General features: G+C 43.1%; 2 protein-coding genes across 2 annotated transcripts; one reads left to right on the plus strand and one right to left on the minus strand.

The window, feature by feature from the left end:
• Positions 1–1747: 1747 nt before the first annotated feature.
• si:dkey-283b1.6 (transmembrane protein 92) lies at positions 1748–5674 on the plus strand. The gene is made up of 4 exons (XM_031565029.2): positions 1748–1850; positions 4077–4126; positions 4587–4821; positions 5142–5674. Exons 2-4 carry the CDS (start codon positions 4101–4103, stop codon positions 5241–5243), a joined length of 363 nt encoding a protein of 120 aa, XP_031420889.1. The 5' UTR covers positions 1748–1850; positions 4077–4100; the 3' UTR covers positions 5244–5674.
• Positions 5675–7511: 1837 nt separating this feature from the next.
• Positions 7512–17162, minus strand: LOC105907866 (all-trans-retinol 13,14-reductase-like). Its single transcript, XM_031565038.2, is given in 12 exon segments — positions 7512–7900; positions 8593–8752; positions 10460–10626; positions 12491–12600; positions 12846–12883; positions 12885–12985; positions 13229–13348; positions 13643–13840; positions 14241–14437; positions 14881–15124; positions 15665–15847; positions 16746–17162. Coding segments are annotated over 12 exon segments (1824 nt in total). The 5' UTR covers positions 16906–17162; the 3' UTR covers positions 7512–7754.
• Between the last annotated feature and the right edge of the window lie 253 nt (positions 17163–17415).

Below are 17415 nucleotides of genomic sequence, written 5' to 3' on the forward strand. Positions count from 1 at the left end.
GCAGGAGACAAAGTCACAGGGCTCCAATCTGATAATCTGATGACTGGGGCCACAGCATGAAGTCAGAATAACAGAATAACAGAACTCATGTCCATCCCTGACCAAAGATGGACAGTTCACTTCACTTGGTCCCCGGGCGCTGCCAAAGCTGCCCACTGCTCCTGGGGGGTCCTTGAGGAAGGACGGTCCAGGATGGGAAAAAGCAGAAAATAAATTCACCGCGACCTCAGGCCTACCTGCGTGTGTGTGTGTGTGTGTCCTGTGTCGCCTCCATATATGCACGTGTGTGTTCCAGTGTGTCGTGTGTGCCATTAAAAACCTGACAAAGGTCTTAATATCAATATCAAGTCGTTTTGATGGGCCCAAACATCCCAAAGCTAGTGCGTTATTATTGCATTGGATTTACAAATCAGAAATTCTATAGTATTATAATTAACAGTCTTCTTTTAGTCAGGTCAGGTCAAGTCAGTCAAATTTATTTATAAAGCACATTTAAAAACAGCTCACGCTGACCAAAGTGCTGACCATAGTGCCCTTATGCTTTTACCAATGTGCATTTTCCTACTGTACATTGAAGGAGTTGCAAAATAAGGATTCAATATCAGATCAGATAAATATGAATAATGATTGACAATAATCAATAATCTAACGAATCTCATATTCATTTGTATTTTGCCTCTATAGACTTCGGTTGGAATGTAAGGGTCTCTGGTTAAGTGTCCTGCCATCCGGAATACTGTGTCTTAGGGATGGCAGGTGGTGCGATGGCATAGGTGTCTTTTCACTACCTCTGATCTCAGGTCATATCAGAGTGTCACTGTATTCCTTATACCCCTACCCCCATGATATAGGCCTCTGAAACATTTGCTCATCGCTGGATTCTCAAATTAACAACTTCCCCAGTGAACCAGCATTGTTGCAGTTCAGAGTAGCTGCCTGATACATATTCATGTATGGTGCTTCTGTTTAGGATATTTAAACGTGGACTGTTTAATGTCTAATCAGAGACACAGGTGAATCTGCTGAGTGAAACCGTCCTCTCTCCCTTGATGCGCATCATTGCAAGAATAAAGCCTGTTTCCTGATTGATCATTCTCTGACTGAGTCTCCACCTATCTGTGGTATTAGAAAAAATGACCATCAACCTTCCACTAACAGATGCTAACAACAAAGTTTTGAAAACAGCATTTTCAAATAATGGCCTTTATCAGGTTTCTTCTTCACGTGCATTCTAGCTAGATGTCTGAATTTATCACAGTGATTATAATGGAGTGGCTTGAACAGGTGTCCCCCCAGATGTGAGATTATTCATCTCGGCTAGCTTCCCTGCAGGCACACCTGTGCTTTGTGTGGGGCTGCTGGTTGAACAGCAAACAACAGTTGTTTGGAATGTCCATAAACAAATGTGTATCAACTCTATTTCACACAAAGCGTAATTTTACCAAGACAGTATACTTATGCCACAGGTGGTCCATAACTGAACAAGATTTGGTGGTTGTTTTGTCCGTTCTGTAACACATGTTGTTCAGTAATTGTTTGGTCAGTTCTGTAACACACGTTGTTCAGTAATTGTTTGGTCAGTTCTGTAGCACACGTTGTTCAGTAATTGTTTGGTCAGTTCTGTAACACACGTTGTATCGCTGACTGAGCTGCGGCCACCTGTGTGAAGAGCCCAGGTGCTGTGGCTTTAAACTCAGAGCTGTGGCCATAAAAGCTAATCTGGTCTTTCATAGTCCTGTGGTGCACCCACGTAAGATAAGAGACACACCCGATCACACACACGCCAAGACTAAGAGCCTTTCAGAGCTCTGCCATTAACAACTCTGAAAAACGACAAACTCTTCTCTGAGGTAAGATGTCCGACTTCCTCTGACTTTGAATTCAATGTTCTCTGAAACTCTGTTGTAGGCCTGACTGGGTAGTGCTGTGTGGTGAGGAAAAAGTGTTTAGGGCTTTTTAGAGAGAGGCATCGGAGGCCCCTCGCTGCTCAACCTGGAAGCCCATGTGATGTTAATCACACGGGACATCGGACACAGTGGTCCAAGGCAAACGCATTACTGAATGATAGTGATTTAGTCTGGATGTGTGGATGGGCACAGTAGTCTTTACATTGTCCTTTCTACCTGAGGGGGACATTTTTTTACATTTTTTACTTTGCGCGGGAATATTTGTCTTCCATGTTTTGATTTAAAGAATGTTTAAGGGATCATTTAGCTTTCCCCAAGAGTAAAACAAAAGGATTGAGCACAATTAAAGATGGTGAAATGGGCCTTCAGTCTTCAGTGTCCTAGCAGCAGACAGTATTTCGGAAAAGGTATTGTTATCTTCTCACCCTAAGTGGTCACTTAGTGCAGTGTCACTGATCAGCTGATCAACTAATCAGTGTTAACCAGGCTCATCGTTTACAGCAAAGGCTAGAATTACATTTCGTGGGGCCAATGCTGTCTCAATGAAACAGGAAAAATACCCAACGTATATACAGTAACACTAAATGTAACAATACATTATATACAAATATAAATATAAAAAAATACAAATATAAAAAATAATAAATATACTGCAAAAATCAGACCTAAGCTATTTATATGTATACCACACGTTAAAACAAGCTTTTCAGTGTATAGCTCAAACAGCAGCAGCACGCTGTTTGTATTACTGTGGGATCCGTACATTATGTTAGTTAACCATGCAAGCCCTTTTTCATTGATCCTTCTGATGAAATGCTTTGCTTGAGGTGAATCAGCATCACAACTCTTTAGCTGCTTCTGAGCGAACAATGTTTTACCAACACAAAGCATAGGAATGAAGAGTGAACCACCTAAAAGACATCACAAGTTAGTACATGGTTACATTTTAGAGACTGATCTGTATTGTAGCGTAGTAATTATTGTAGTAACTATTTACAACATATGAAACCTGGTTTTATTATTGGCGGTGGGGATAATTAATTCCCTCTTAAGACAGGAGGATTCACCTGTTTCTTTTCTTAGATAAACATATACATCTACACATGGTCACTGAAACATCTTGATAACTAGGTTTACTTGTTTTGTTTTTCAGTATGTGCAATTCAGTGTAGCATATTTTTCACAGTCATCACAAATCATTTGAAGCCCATAAGCCAATTGCTTATTGTGCCATAAAATCAGTATAGATGCTTCTGAAAGTCACAAACATATGTGACGAACGTGACATGTGTTACCAGAGCCTTGCATAATTGTGACATGGGTTGCCAGATCCTTGCGTAAATGTGAAATGGGTTGCCAAACACAGATAACAAACTGTATGAGACATCCATCAACAAGCTGAGGCTGACCTACATCTGTTTGCACTTGGTTGCTTATCTTGACACCACAAAGAAAAGGATTAGTTATTAGCAGTCATTTACGATGCTTTTTCAACAGGGCTGCAGAAATATGAATAGGCGGGTCAACATAGGACAATATTGTTGCAACTGCTTGTACAGCGGTACATTAAAAAAACATAGAAAGACTATATTTCAAAGGTGTATCCACCAAGGCACATAATGAGATGATATTATTTTGTGATTAGTGCATTTTAATTTGACCAGAATTGATATGGTTGCTAACATTGAATTGTTTACTCTTCTTTTCCTGGTAAATCTGGATGTCCTCTGTCAGTGTTTTCATGCCGTCCATGTTTAAATAAAAACTAGTCAATTCTGACCTCACCCTACCCCATGGACACATCAATAAAATGTCTTACAAACAGGCAGATCGGAAAGATATAGGAATTCATTGCTTTTAAAGCTTAAATTAATTTTCAATTAAGTTAAATTAAATTGTATGTATTAATATTGTGCCAATACGAATTGAAATTGTCTCAAGGTGCTTTACAGAGCCCAGAGCCTGAACCCCCTAGAGCAAGCTCTTGGTAAGGGAAATCTTCCTTTTAACAGGAAGAAACCTTGAGCAGAACCCATCTCATGAAGTGTCTATGAGACACTATGAAATGCCCTTCAATGAAGAAGTGTGTTCAAGCCCTCTAAATACAGGTGTTTTTTTGATTGAATATTGTCCTGTTAACCTTGTCTTTCATGACTGTCCTGCCCACAGGGTATCATCGGAATACCAAAATAAATGGATTTGTCATTTCCTATCTTGGAGTAAGTAAGCTTCCTTGCATCAATTATGCATTACCATTCCTGTTAAAAAATATGGAACTTGCAAATGTTCTACATAAGAAGCACCTCATCTCGTATGCACACACACATACACACACACACACACATAGGATCTCAAACAGCATAAGTATGTGTAACCACATAAGAAGCATCTCATCTCGTATGCACACACACATGATCTCAAACAGTATAAGTATGTGTAACCACATAAGAAGCATCTCATCTCGTATGCACACACACACACACACACATATACATACGTATAGGATCTCAAACAGCATAAGTATGTATAACCACATAAGAAGCACCTTATCTCGTATGCACACACACACACATACACAAACACACACACACACACACACACACACACACACACACACACACACAGGATGTGTACTGGCATTAGATCTTGTGTTGTTTGTCTCCCTCTCTCTTCTCTCAGGATCTTTGTGCCTCTCATCTGCCTGTCGGTGGTGGTCCTGTGCTGCAACACCTCGTGTCGGGCCATTCAGCGAGCCCGCGAGGAGCGCAGAGCGCAGAACGCCCGGGAGGCCGACAGACCCTCCATCTTCATCATCCCGTTTCCTCCGTCCCGCCCGTCGGACGACGACCTCTACAGGCCGCCTCGCTACAGCGAGACGAGGAGCTACAGCCCACCACCACCGCCTTATGATGAGGTAGCATAAGCGAGCCAGAGCAAAGACTTTCCTTTCTCTAAAATACAATTTTTTTTCAGCGTGGATGAATTATGCAGAACACAATAAGTGCCACACCTGTACAAAAAATATATACATTTTTTGCCAGATCATGTGGCCAGATGTTGTTTATTTTTATTTAGCTCACTAACTCCTTGACACTGAAGGTGTAGGGAGAGAGGACTGTCAAAGATGAAGTGGGATGGCTTTGCAGTGGTCACTCTAAATATGAACTATGAATTTCTCTCTCTCCCTCAGCAGTCACTCTAAATATGAACTATGAACTTATCTCTCTCCCTCAGGTGGAAATGAAGCCGGAATTCTTCATGTCACCAGATGCCCCCCCTCCACCCTACGCCCCCCCTTTCCCTAGACCTTCATCCCCCTCAGTCACAGGCTCTTAAAACAGAACCTTCAGTGTTGAGATATCCAGGGAGGTGCACAGACCAGAAAACGGGGAGAGATCCTGGCCACGTGTTGCCCAGGCATGAAGACCCAAAGCTTAAAGACTTTATGCTCGGGCATTCAGACTTAAAACTTGCACATAGTTGAAATCGTTCCATATGTTCAGAGACTGGTGAAGGAAAAAGAGCTGACTCATCTTGGACTCGGAAATGTGGACTTTGGGAATATGAGCATTTCGGAAGAGAGGCCGATCACTCAATGACTGGGAGAAGCCTGTTCAGTATTCACAAAATTTTAGAACAACACCTGTCGGAGGTATGCCTCTATGTATTGCAAATGAGCATAGTTTAGGATGTAGCTTGTCTGCCACGTATCATATTAAGAATGTTTTTGAGAATTTGTAAATTATGTAAATAAAATTCACACAATATATTGGTTGTTTTGATTTGTATACACCTAGGTTAAAATCTTTTTCCTCAGGGGACTCCCACAATGCATTGCTGTTGTTGAGCAATGGAAAGTATGATATAACCACACTTTGGCAGCACTGGCAGTAAAATCAATGTCTATATGTTTTCAGTGATGCGAGAAGTCAGGTGCCTTTTGTGGCGCCTAATCACAGCTTTCCACATTCCTTTCGGTAAACTAGTATGCTAGAGCTAGTTACACATTGTGGAGAGACGCTCATAAAAACCTTCTACTAAAACAGAATTTAGTTGTGAAAGGTTCATCTCGTTAACTCTCACATTGCTGCCTTTTGAGTCTAATGGTGGTCAAAGTCCTTGGCAAACAACATGGGGTATTATAAATGACACTTCAAGCTGTGATTGGCTTATGGACGGAACTGTTATCAGTAGCTGAAAGAATCCTATTTCAATTCAATTCACATTCTTGTGACCTTTTGACAACCTAAATAGGAAAGGTTTTAAAAGGTTGTGTGTGTTGATTTGAATTCCCTTAAACATGGTTGTAATAGATAATATTCAGATCTTATCAGGATATTATCGACAGTGGATTTAAAATATCCACACTCTGTGGCACAGGGATGATGGAATATCTTGACATTATATTATATGGGGGATATATGCTGTGAGTCAAAAATGATATTCCAACATGTATTCCAAAAGATAGCCTTCCTCGAGTCCTGCTCTCTGATGTGGCCATGTTGTTTGTGAAAGACCCACATCGAAGGTTACATGTTTGGTAACCTTCATTGAGAAAACATGGGTAATGACAATATACATCACGACGCCTCGATCCCAAAACTACTTTAATCATAGTCTGACACTGTATTTTGAGGTGTTTACTTATTTGCCTTATCCAATGGAAAGTGCTGGAAGGAATATGAGCGAGTGTGTTTATAACACATAGGACATAACTGATACATATAAGTAATAACTGATTGCCGATCAGGTAATTAAGGTTAATACTCTTTGGCACGAGGACACAGTACAAGTGTACTATACATAGGTCAGGAACTGTTATGCAATGTTTATTAATTGTGCACTGGTTTGACACAATTTAAGATCCAATGACTCCCATTCCCATGTGCACATCAAAACTGTCTTGGATAGACACATTAAAAAGTCCCTGCATGGCAACCGTCTACCCACTGGGTAAGGACACAGCTAGTTCAAAGTAGATGGAAAAGGAACAGACTTCAATGACGAACCCTGCAGATAACTTGCATGGAATTAATAGTTAGATAACAGAGCATGGCTCATCAGTGACGCTGTGTTGAGCTAACTACTGGGATCCACACTCTATTGGTGTAGCCATCGTAAACAAACTCACACCTATGGAAAAGTAAAGGATGTAATGGAATTTAAGAGAGGGCAAAGTGGTACTGGTTTGTAAACACACCCATGTCTTGTAAATAGTGATGACCAGGCACTGATATGATCGGTCTTATCTCCCGATGTCTGATTCGAGTCCGCTTCCTTCATAAAGGCTGGTGTTTTGAGAACACTCACTGCGCGCTGCGTACAGCGTGTTCATCTCTTAGAGGGCACTGAGTTGGGTAACACGTCTCTGGCCTTGATAAAGAGGAACGAGGAAGCAAATCAACCGACACAGATAATCACGACGTCATGAATATACAGGAATTGGTTAAACTGTTTTTTTTCATTCATCCTCCAGAATTACATAATCATATGGTACCGAACGATTTATGTGTAAATGGCATTTAAGAGATTTATTATGTAATGCATTTCACTCCAAGAAATGCTTTAAAAACTGAAGTGGGCCAATTCGAAGTTACAAAGCTGTGACAATTGTTTAATACCCATTGATTTAATGACACAGACTGAAAATAATTTCCAATTGACACTACAAAGATCCCAAAGTGGACCTTTAAGTGGTGTGCATGGAGTTCTGACGAGAAACCATTACTGGGGGATCCTTTTCTCCGACCCTTTTTGATTTTCTGGCAGGTCAAACAGCCAATCCAATCAGCCCTTGTTAGGCCCCTGCTCTGTTAGAAGTGTGTGGGTATACAGCACTGGTTATACCTATGCCCTCTTCAGTGCCTTCTGCCTCTTCAGCTGTTTCTTCAGCCTCAGCAGGTCGATGTAGAGGATGCGGTTCAGCACAGCGGAGGCACACAGCAGCCCTCCGTGCAAGGCACCAGCCATCCCATTGCAGAACACATCCTGGCCTGCGGTGCACAACACAACACAAAGGGAAAGATAAAAGCTTTTAGGAGAATCTGTTCAGAAACCACAACAGACTATAATAAGACATGGTCAAATGAAGTATGCTGTCCCAGCCGTCACATTGTAAAGTGTACATCTGACTGTACATCTCACTTACATCATCTCTTCCTTTGGAAAGATAGCTGTTCACTTGTATTGATCAGAGTGACTGCAGCAGTCTACTGTAGCTGTTCACTTGTATTGATCAGAGCCACTGCAGCAGTCTACTGTAGCTGTTCACTTGTATTGATCAGAGCCACTGCAGCAGTCTACTGTAGCTGTTCACTTGTATTGATCAGAGCCACTGCAGCAGTCTACTGTAGCTGTTCACTTGTATTGGTCAGAGCCACTGCAGCAGTCTACTGTAGCTGTTCACTTGTATTGATCAGAGCCACTGATCAGAGCCACTATTCTAAATTTCCCTCAGGATAAATGAAGTATCTATCTATCACTGCAGCCGTCTACTGTAGCCATAGACATGTTGGCCTGTTACAATTCGGACTTTGCAGTGGTGACGCCATAAATGACCAGTATGGTGGCTCTTTGCAGCTTCGTGATTATGATGTGACCATGGACCAGCAACAGGATGATCCGTACACAGATACATTCATGAAAAAACGTAGCCATTCATTTGACTTCGGGGTGTGGGTCTCACCTGTTAAGAAGAGGCCTTTAACAGGTGTCTGTGCCCGCACACTGGCCACCACCTCTGGGCTGAAGCGATTAAGGTTGTGCTCCGCTCCGTACATCTCTCCACGGGGGGCTCCCAGGTAGTGCATGTTGGTCAGCGGGGTGGAGGCTTCCATGAACACCACCTCAACAGAAGACATCCGCCATGAGGAGGAGGAACAGAGCAAATACAGTCCTCACCTTACCCCACCTCCAAGGCTACAGTCCTCACCTTACCCCACATACAAGGCTACAGTCTTTACCTTACCCCACATACAAGTGTCCAGTCTTTACCTTACCCCACATACAAGGCTACAGTCTTCACCTTACCCTACCTCCAAGGCTACAGTCTTCACCTTACCCCACATACAAGGGTACAGTCCTTACCTTACCCCACCTTCAAGGCTACAGTCCTTACCTTACCCCACCTTCAAGGCTACAGTCCTTACCTTACCCCACATACAAGGTTACAGTCATGACTTACCCCACATACAAGTGTCCAGTCTTTACCTTACCCCACATACAAGGTTACAGTCATGACTTACCCCACATACAAGTGTCCAGTCCTCAACTTACCCCACATACAAGTGTCCAGTCTTTACCTTACCCCACATACAAGGTTACAGTCATGACTTACCCCACATACAAGGCTACAGTCTTCACCTTACCCCACATACAAGTGTCCAGTCTTTACCTTACCCCACATACAAGGCTACAGTCTTTACCTTACCCCACATACAAGCATGTGTGACATCGTCATCTGTGTATGGCAGAACTCAACTCTGACATACTCTCAATGCAATTTTAATCACTCTGTTTTTACAGTCTGCGATGCCCCATGCAATTATTACACAACACACCGAATGCTTTAATTATCTCCCATGCACACCCGCTACAGAGCCCTGTGTATTTGCAGCTCTGAAAGTGTCAGATCAACCCCCTGCGCCTCTGACCATAATTACATGCTTCTCATTGAGCCAAACTCCCCTGTAATTGTATTGTTCTAGAATGTTAGTGCTAGAACGGCTACAGTGTTGGATTATTTTAGGTGGTGTTCCTGTTTGAAGTCTAGTAATCCCACTGTTAGAGCAAGGCACAATCAATGCTAACATCGGAGGTCAGATGTCCAGGGAGCACACAGGATGATAAAATGCAAACCCTTATAAGTTTATAAGTTGTAAGTTTCTTTGGAGAAATGCAATAGCTGTGGCAAACTCTATGCCTTAACTGTAATATTCAGTGTCATTTTCATATCTATATATCATATTATGTACATCTACCAAATGCAGGCTATGTACAACACCTGTTGTTTCCCTTCCCCTTCTGCCACACAACCCTCCCCCTTCCCCCCTTCCTATCTCCACCCGGCCGACCTCAAGCAGATGGGTTCCCCCTTATGTGCCGTGGTTCTGCTTAAGGTTCCTTCCTGACTAACAGGGAGTTTTTTCTTGCCCGTGTTGCCATTGTGCTTGCACTAAGGGGGTTTCAGGCTCTGGGCTCTGTAAAGCGCCTAGAGACAATTGTATTGTTATGGCGCTATATAAATAAAATTGAATTGAATTGAATTGAATCTATTGTTGTATGAAATTGCTTTGCTAAATGCACTTGGGATGAATGAAAAAAAATTTAGATTATAATTATTGTAGCTCTCAATTTAAGAGTAAAACAAAACAACAATAGTCTTTGTGGGACCGAGAATAACACAGTCCTTGGTGAGACCTTGAACATTCTTTTTTTTCAGTGTGAACAGCTACTGTAAAAAAACAACCTGTGGTTGTAAAAGCCTTCTGCATGGACACCATTACGTTTTTATCCTCCACCTGCACGGTCAGCTGAGTGAGCTGTGGTCATACCTTGTCCCTGAGCTGGGGAAACATCTGCAAAGCCCACTCGAGCAGCTCCTTGGCCATGCTCATCTTCAGATCCTCGTAGTCAGGGCCTCTCCGGTTCAGGTTGGTGTCTTTCCATTCCTCAAACCACTCATACTTGGCCATGGTCAGCAGGGTCATACAGGACTTCCCTTTGGGGAATAAAAGCAACATGTGACTGTAATGAAGTTTCGCACGAACTGCTGAATATACTCTATACCAGTGGTTCCCAAACTTTTTACAGTCCCGTACCCCTTCAGACATTCATTCTCCAGCTCCCCCCCCGTTTTTTTTTCATGTTTGTAACCGCCACCGCCACGCCCCTCCCCCCGCACACATATTCAGCCTATAACACTTGAAACTGACATAGTAGGTCACTAACCTACCTGTAGATATTTTTGGCAGTGTCATTATTTCGCTGAATATGGGTATACATGAGTATTTTTGGCAATGAGACTTGGCTATTCAGACTATTTAAGATTTCATGTCTATTTATAGCGCAGTTTGAAAATGTAATGGGCTTTTTCACTTTGAAAACGCAAATCAAATGTTCTCCCCGCGTACCCCCTGACCCACCAGTTTGGGAACCGATGCAAGTTATCGCCTCTAGAGCATTTATTCGAGATGAACCATTCTGAAATTTCAAGAGGGAATTCAAATCTCTGGCTTGACAAAGCTCACAGGCAAAGTGAACTTTCCGAGCGATTCTACAGTTTAAAAAGAAATTCTATAGAAGTCGACTGAAAAGAATTGCTCCTAAAAATTGGCTGATGGATAGGAATTGTATATGTAAATGAATCAACAGCATTACGCCTGTACTGAAACTGGAGGCTTGGCTTGTGGAGATGGCTTGAAGACTGGAGCGAGTGGGGGAAAGTGTTGCTCCAGATGCCCAGAGAGAGAGGGGGAGAGAGAGAGACAAGGAGAGAGAGAGGGGGGGGGGAGAGAGAGAGAGAGACAAGGAGAGAGAGAGAGAGGGGGAGAGAGAGAGAGAGAGAAGGAGAGAGAGAGAGAGAGAGAGAGAGAGCGCCTGCTGCTGAAGGGGGTGATTCCTAATCAATGCTCCATCACACAGAGGCTAAAATGCAGAGTTTACAATTAGGAGGCTGTTGATGTTTGAGCTCAACAGCCAATGAAATGACACCCGTCTCTTCTGTGCTCCTGAAGCAACATGGTCATTGGCTGGCATTGTTTATGGCTCGGTCTGGAAATGTTTATTTCCAATTTACAGAGCAAGGACTGTTTACGAACACTACAGTTTTTTTTTTAGTGCACACACACAATGGACAGCTAGAGGACTGTGAGGAGCAATTCACTGAATTTGCCAAAATGTGTATGGGATGAGAATCCTGGACTAAATATAAACGAGGTGTGGCTACTGTATCCTACTACTACTATATCCTGGATACTTTTTTATTTCTCCTAAAATGTTCTTTTATGTTGCTGTAATTCCCCTTGACCTTCTGAAGAATTGCACAGATATAGCGAGTCATTCATATGATCCTATCTCAGTACGATGCTCATAAAATAGGGGGTTCAACGACTTTATGACAAGTTTATGAAGATACACTGACAGACAGTCTTCTCACAACAGCTAGGAGTGATAGAGAGTGAATGTAAGGTCACAGACGCCGTGCATTTATTTTCACTGAGACACCAGGGAAGACAAGAGGAAGAAAAGATAGCCTGAGTTATAATTTGTCCTTGTCTTGTCCTGAGAGGCCATATCTGGTTTTAAACATAATTTCAGCTCAGACTATTTGGGTTTCTACCTGTTAAATTCCCTGAAAAGCATGGTTGCCATTATAGGGATTGCTCTTTCCGGCTCAAGGTCTCTTTCTTCATGCTTTCATCCGTATTTGTATCCACTTATGAACATTATTGCAATATTTAATTTAGGCTGCATCTAACAAGTTTGACATTTTCATTTTCAAGTTTGACATTTTCATTTTCAAGTTTGACATTTTGAACATCTTCAGAGAAGCCATTATGTAATCAGACTGTACTACTCCGTACCTGGATGGCGAATGCTGGACGTTGGATCTTTGGCGGATGGGAAAGTTATAAACATCATTGGGATGTTTCCCACTACTTCCTCCCTACCTAGAGAATTGTAACATTCCATTCTGGAAGAAAATTGGGAGCAACAGTTGGACTCATGTATTGTTTTATCATCTAAGATTACTATCATCAGTTTTGGAGACACGAAGACAAGCAAACACCTTGTTTAACCGTATGATGTACACTGCTATCTGTGTTCATGAATATAAACTGTATCTATCATGTATAATACAAAAAAAAAAACTACATTGACTGGTAAACGATGCATGACAGTTCAAATGACAGAAAAAAAAGATTCTACTGGTCTTACAGCTGGTCCAAGTCATTGTGTTTGTACATCCAAAAACTTGGTGGAGACGATGCCCAGCTCTTCCTTTGTTCCATCCAGACCCACAAACACCAGGAAGGAGCCCATTCCATGCTGAACCATCCCCAGCAACCTCCGCATTTCTGTTCAACCAAACATAGGCTTTAAGAATATTTTTTCTGGTTGAATGATTTAATAAATGTCTCCTTCCCGTAAGACCATAACTCTGCCATTAAAGAAGAGGCTGGATGGTATCTGTCCTCGTTGATTCAGTAACATGGAGTCAAAAGAATGCTAATAAACTATGGAGTCAGTGCTAGTGTAGTGTCTTACTATTACGTGTTCACTGAGGTAACTGACAGTACAGTATACGGTGAAACACTTGCCTGGTTTAGCATTCACATCTGAGGGGAGGAACTTCTGAAACGTGTTGAATATGCCAGCGTTAGAGATTACCACAGGGGCTAGCACCTCAACTTCCTCTTGACCTTTTCGCACCGTCACCCCTGGAAAGCATTGAAGGTCAAAAGGTCATCACAGAGAGAGAAACACGTGGCTTTGCCAAATGATACGTTCTTGACTCATCCCACTGCTGTAACAAAAAGTACAAGTTTTTATTTTAATTTATCAATTGACACCCATTTCACCTCTCGTGTACAAATCAAATCAAACTTTATTTGTACGGCGCATTTCATACAAGGAAGTAACACAATGCGCCTCACAGTAGGAACAGATCAGTTCTGATTGTTCTTAGGATGTACGGCCATGCAATAAATACTATGGCCAAAGGCTTCCCTCACCAAAGGCAGAGCCCTCGGGGTTGACCAGGATGCGTTGCACAGGAGCTCTGACCAGCACCGCGCCTCCAGCTCGCTGGATGACTGGGATAATGTGGAAGGCAAACTCGCTGGCGCCCCCTTGTGGATAGTAAGCCCCTCGCTTATAGTGATGCAGGAGCAGTGAATTTATGAGGAAGCTGGAATCTTTTGGCGGCACACCTGTGATTACCATAGAAATTAACAGACATGAAGGTGAGATGATGGCGGTAAAATTAACCAATTGCAGTTCAGTGCATTAAATGGAAATATTAATAAGACTAAGAAGGGAGGTTTAGGATCGCCCTTGCTATCAGATGACTCTTTGCTGTGCATAGAAACCTTTCCACAAATAGAATTAAACTAGAAGCTGCTCTACAATTCATTTTATTAAGAAGATTCATCAAAAAAGCCAAATCGAAGCCCACACACTCTTTTCACTGCTGCCTGTTCCACAGAACTCACATGGTATTTAACACTGCTGGGTATAAAAACCCTTTATCGGTAATCTATGGTCACAGCCTTCAAGACAGCCTTCACAGAAAACAGCCACATGAGTCACGTGACCCCCTGTGTCACTGACCATAGAAGAGGTACGCTGAGAGGGCCTGCAGGTCCTTGTTGTGGGTCAGGCTGGACACGAGCTGGGAGTGACTGGTGCCGGAGAGGCGGAACACGGGGGAGATGAGTCCCAGCAGACCTGACCAGATGAGGGGGCGCACCAGCCACAGAGGCAGCAGCTTCAGCGTGGCCAGGAGAGGGGTGTGCCGAGCAGCACAGCTGGAGGGAGGCAGGGGTGGGGCGGGGGTGTATACAACAAATGATCCATGTCAAATATATTATGTCCAGGTAAAATATATGTGTAAAATTGTCAGAAATTTGTGTACTCAAATGTACACAACACACACAAACACACACATACATATACTGATATGTGACTGATATGAATGTAACAACCCAAACGATGGATAATGTTTTTGTACGGCTTTGATGTTCGAAGTGTTTACAATGAAGACTGCAGTGTGCTGATACGTTTGGCTAATTTACTCTGTGCTCACATTGTGGTCAACTGAGGTGAACTAAAGTTCAGTCTGTACATGCGCTTGGAGTCAAGTTCACTGCTTCATGCACAGTTCCTCCATGACAGTGCCAACAACAGCAGGGCCCTGTATCACTCCTCTAGAGGCACCAGACGAGATGACACACAACCGCACGCACTAAACACCTTCACGAGCCTCATCAGCTCGTCCACGGCCTCCGTGTCCTTGGGGAACTGCCTCCGCAGGCACTCGCGCATCTCCGTCTTGCCCGAGAGGAGGTGGTACTCCCTGCGGTCCTCCCCCTGTCCGATGACCAAAGAGTCGTAGTGCTGCTCCAGCGGGGCGAACTGCAGCTGGCCCTCCGTGATCTGGTCCAGGACCACGCGCAGCAGGCTGTTCTCGTGCAGCTGACCCAGGTAGTGGATGCCTGCGGTGGGGTAAGTGGGACAGACGGAGGGAGGGTAGAGGAGGGGGTTCTGCTTTATGTCCAGTGTCCTCAGATACTATTTGTGTTAAGGAGGTGATTTATAATGCTGTAACTTACACTAATAATACCTGTCACTAACCATAAACATAATCATAACTCCTTCCCCAAGTACTATTACACAATATATATATATATATATATATTACACGCATTTATGTATATATAAAAAAATAGAACATACTACATGATAACACTTGATGATATTTCATACATGTTCGGTTGTCATTAACTTTCTAGTTCCTCTCTACATAGATCAGCATCAATGTCGTGGTTTAGGTTTTCTACAGAACAGGAACTAACTTTGGATGAAATGTGTCCTAAATAAAAGTGCAGTTCTGGTGTGGAGGGTGTTGAATAACAGACATTTGATGGCACACATGCGTGGGCCTCTGGGATCACTGGGGTTTTACTGCCATGGACCTGGACATGAAAATGGAGGGAGCACTTCTGAGGATGTCACATTGACATTCAGCATCTTACCCACATCAAACTCAAAGCCCTGGTTCTCAAAGGTGTGGCAGCATCCTCCTGCCTGGTCGTGCTGCTCCAGGACCAGGACCCTCTTCCCCGCTTTAGCCAGCACGGCCGCCGCAGACAGGCCTCCGATGCCGCTGCCAATGACAACCGCATCCAGGCGCTCCGGAATGCGGTCTCTACGGAAACCTTTATGGAAACAATGCGATGTGGAGATAAGCTCTTTCAGTCAACAGAGTGCTAGGCTTAGATGGGGTGAGTGTTAGAGTGTTAGCGTGTTAGCGTGGAGAGAATTAGCCCACACAGTGACCTATTTCCTCTCATCATTCAGTTTAGGTCAATACTCTCATTTCTGAGTCATGCTCTTAAAAATGAAATCATTCTTTTCTTCCTGCTCTTCTGATTTGCGGCCCCATTAAATAGCCGGATTATTAGAAGGAGTGGGGTGGGAGAGCTTGCTCAGGGGCATTTCGGGGCACATACAATCCATTAGCAAGATGGTGACAGTGAAAGGTCACTGTGGTGTTAACCTCAGAAAATGTGACCGTGCCCGAGGCCTTACAAATGAATTCCCCATGACTGCAGAGTCTCAATGTACAATGTTTTAAAATAAAAGATGGTGCATGACCACAGGGATCCTAGGAAAGTATGAAAGTAAGAAAATGTCATGCTTGTGAAAAGCAAACCTAGCAATGTAGAAATATTCCTCAAGACAAACAGTGGTCTTGTGTCAGATGAAACACGTCTGACTCTAAGATTCAAGAAATTGAAATGGTATTGGGTTGGAATACTACTTTTTAAACCTGTATGGCTTGCAGAGGCCTGTATACCTGTCTCACTCACTCACTCACTCACACACACACACACACACACACACACACAAAATAACACAAATATAGTTCAGTTATTTACTTTCACACCAATAATATTAATTTAAATAATAAAACATCTACAACAATTAATTACCCCAAAGTGCAGACTGTATGGACGCGAAGACCCCTAAGTAAACGCTACTACTACATATCACATTCAGAAATGGCTCACTTCTTACAGAGCTGAACTGAGCGTCTCTACCCAAACCGCCTACCTCTCTTCAGCACCTGGTCTCTTTGTTTCTGATCCAGCACCAGAGGGGCCGGTGGCCGCAGGCACTCCTGAGAGAAGACCGTGGGCCTCCTGGAGAACCAGTAAACGGACAGGGCGGCACAGACCGCTACCGCAGCAGCGAACACAGCAAACCAGAGCATTTTGCACAAACAGCAGTCCAGGGCCCGGTAATGAACAGGCAGTGGAGGTAGTCTGATGTGGTGTACTCCGGACCGGTGTTAGGTGAGGAGAGGGGACCCGTAGCTGCTAGTAAGACTCTAGCCACTCTATGAATTAGCCAAACACTGCCCTGATGAAGTAGAATGAAGAGTCCTTGAAATGAAAACAATCTGCACTTTGTATGCAAGATGTGATTTGTGAATTTTCTCCGAGGGTTGAGTGAATGTGCCGAGTAGAAAGGGAATGAGTGAATATGCTTTTGGTCTTTTTATATCTCTTCCACAGGCGTGGATGAAAGGCTTGTCTTACAACACTGAGGGAATTGTAATGACCACATTGGTGGGAAAGACGTCACAAATCCAATTCCTGCTTGACACAGTGGTTTCAACCGAATTAGTTTATTTCAAGGAAGTCATGGTGTGAGACAGTAGGGGCTTTTGGTTAGATGTAAAATAAAAAAAATCCATGTGGAGAGTCAGCCGTCTGCTCAG

This window comes from Clupea harengus, chromosome 1 (genome assembly GCF_900700415.2).
Source record: "Clupea harengus chromosome 1, Ch_v2.0.2, whole genome shotgun sequence".
In the NCBI taxonomy this organism is placed as follows: domain Eukaryota; kingdom Metazoa; phylum Chordata; class Actinopteri; order Clupeiformes; family Clupeidae; genus Clupea; species Clupea harengus.

Excerpts from the sequence above, each read along its gene's own strand:
- si:dkey-283b1.6 (XM_031565029.2), top strand. The coding sequence starts at position 4,101 with ATGGATTTGTCATTTCCTATCTTGGA. Across the intron at positions 4,127-4,586 it reads TTGTCATTTCCTATCTTGGA|GATCTTTGTGCCTCTCATCT; the intron begins GTAAGTAAGCTT and ends CTCTTCTCTCAG. Across the intron at positions 4,822-5,141 it reads CACCACCGCCTTATGATGAG|GTGGAAATGAAGCCGGAATT; the intron begins GTAGCATAAGCG and ends TCTCTCCCTCAG.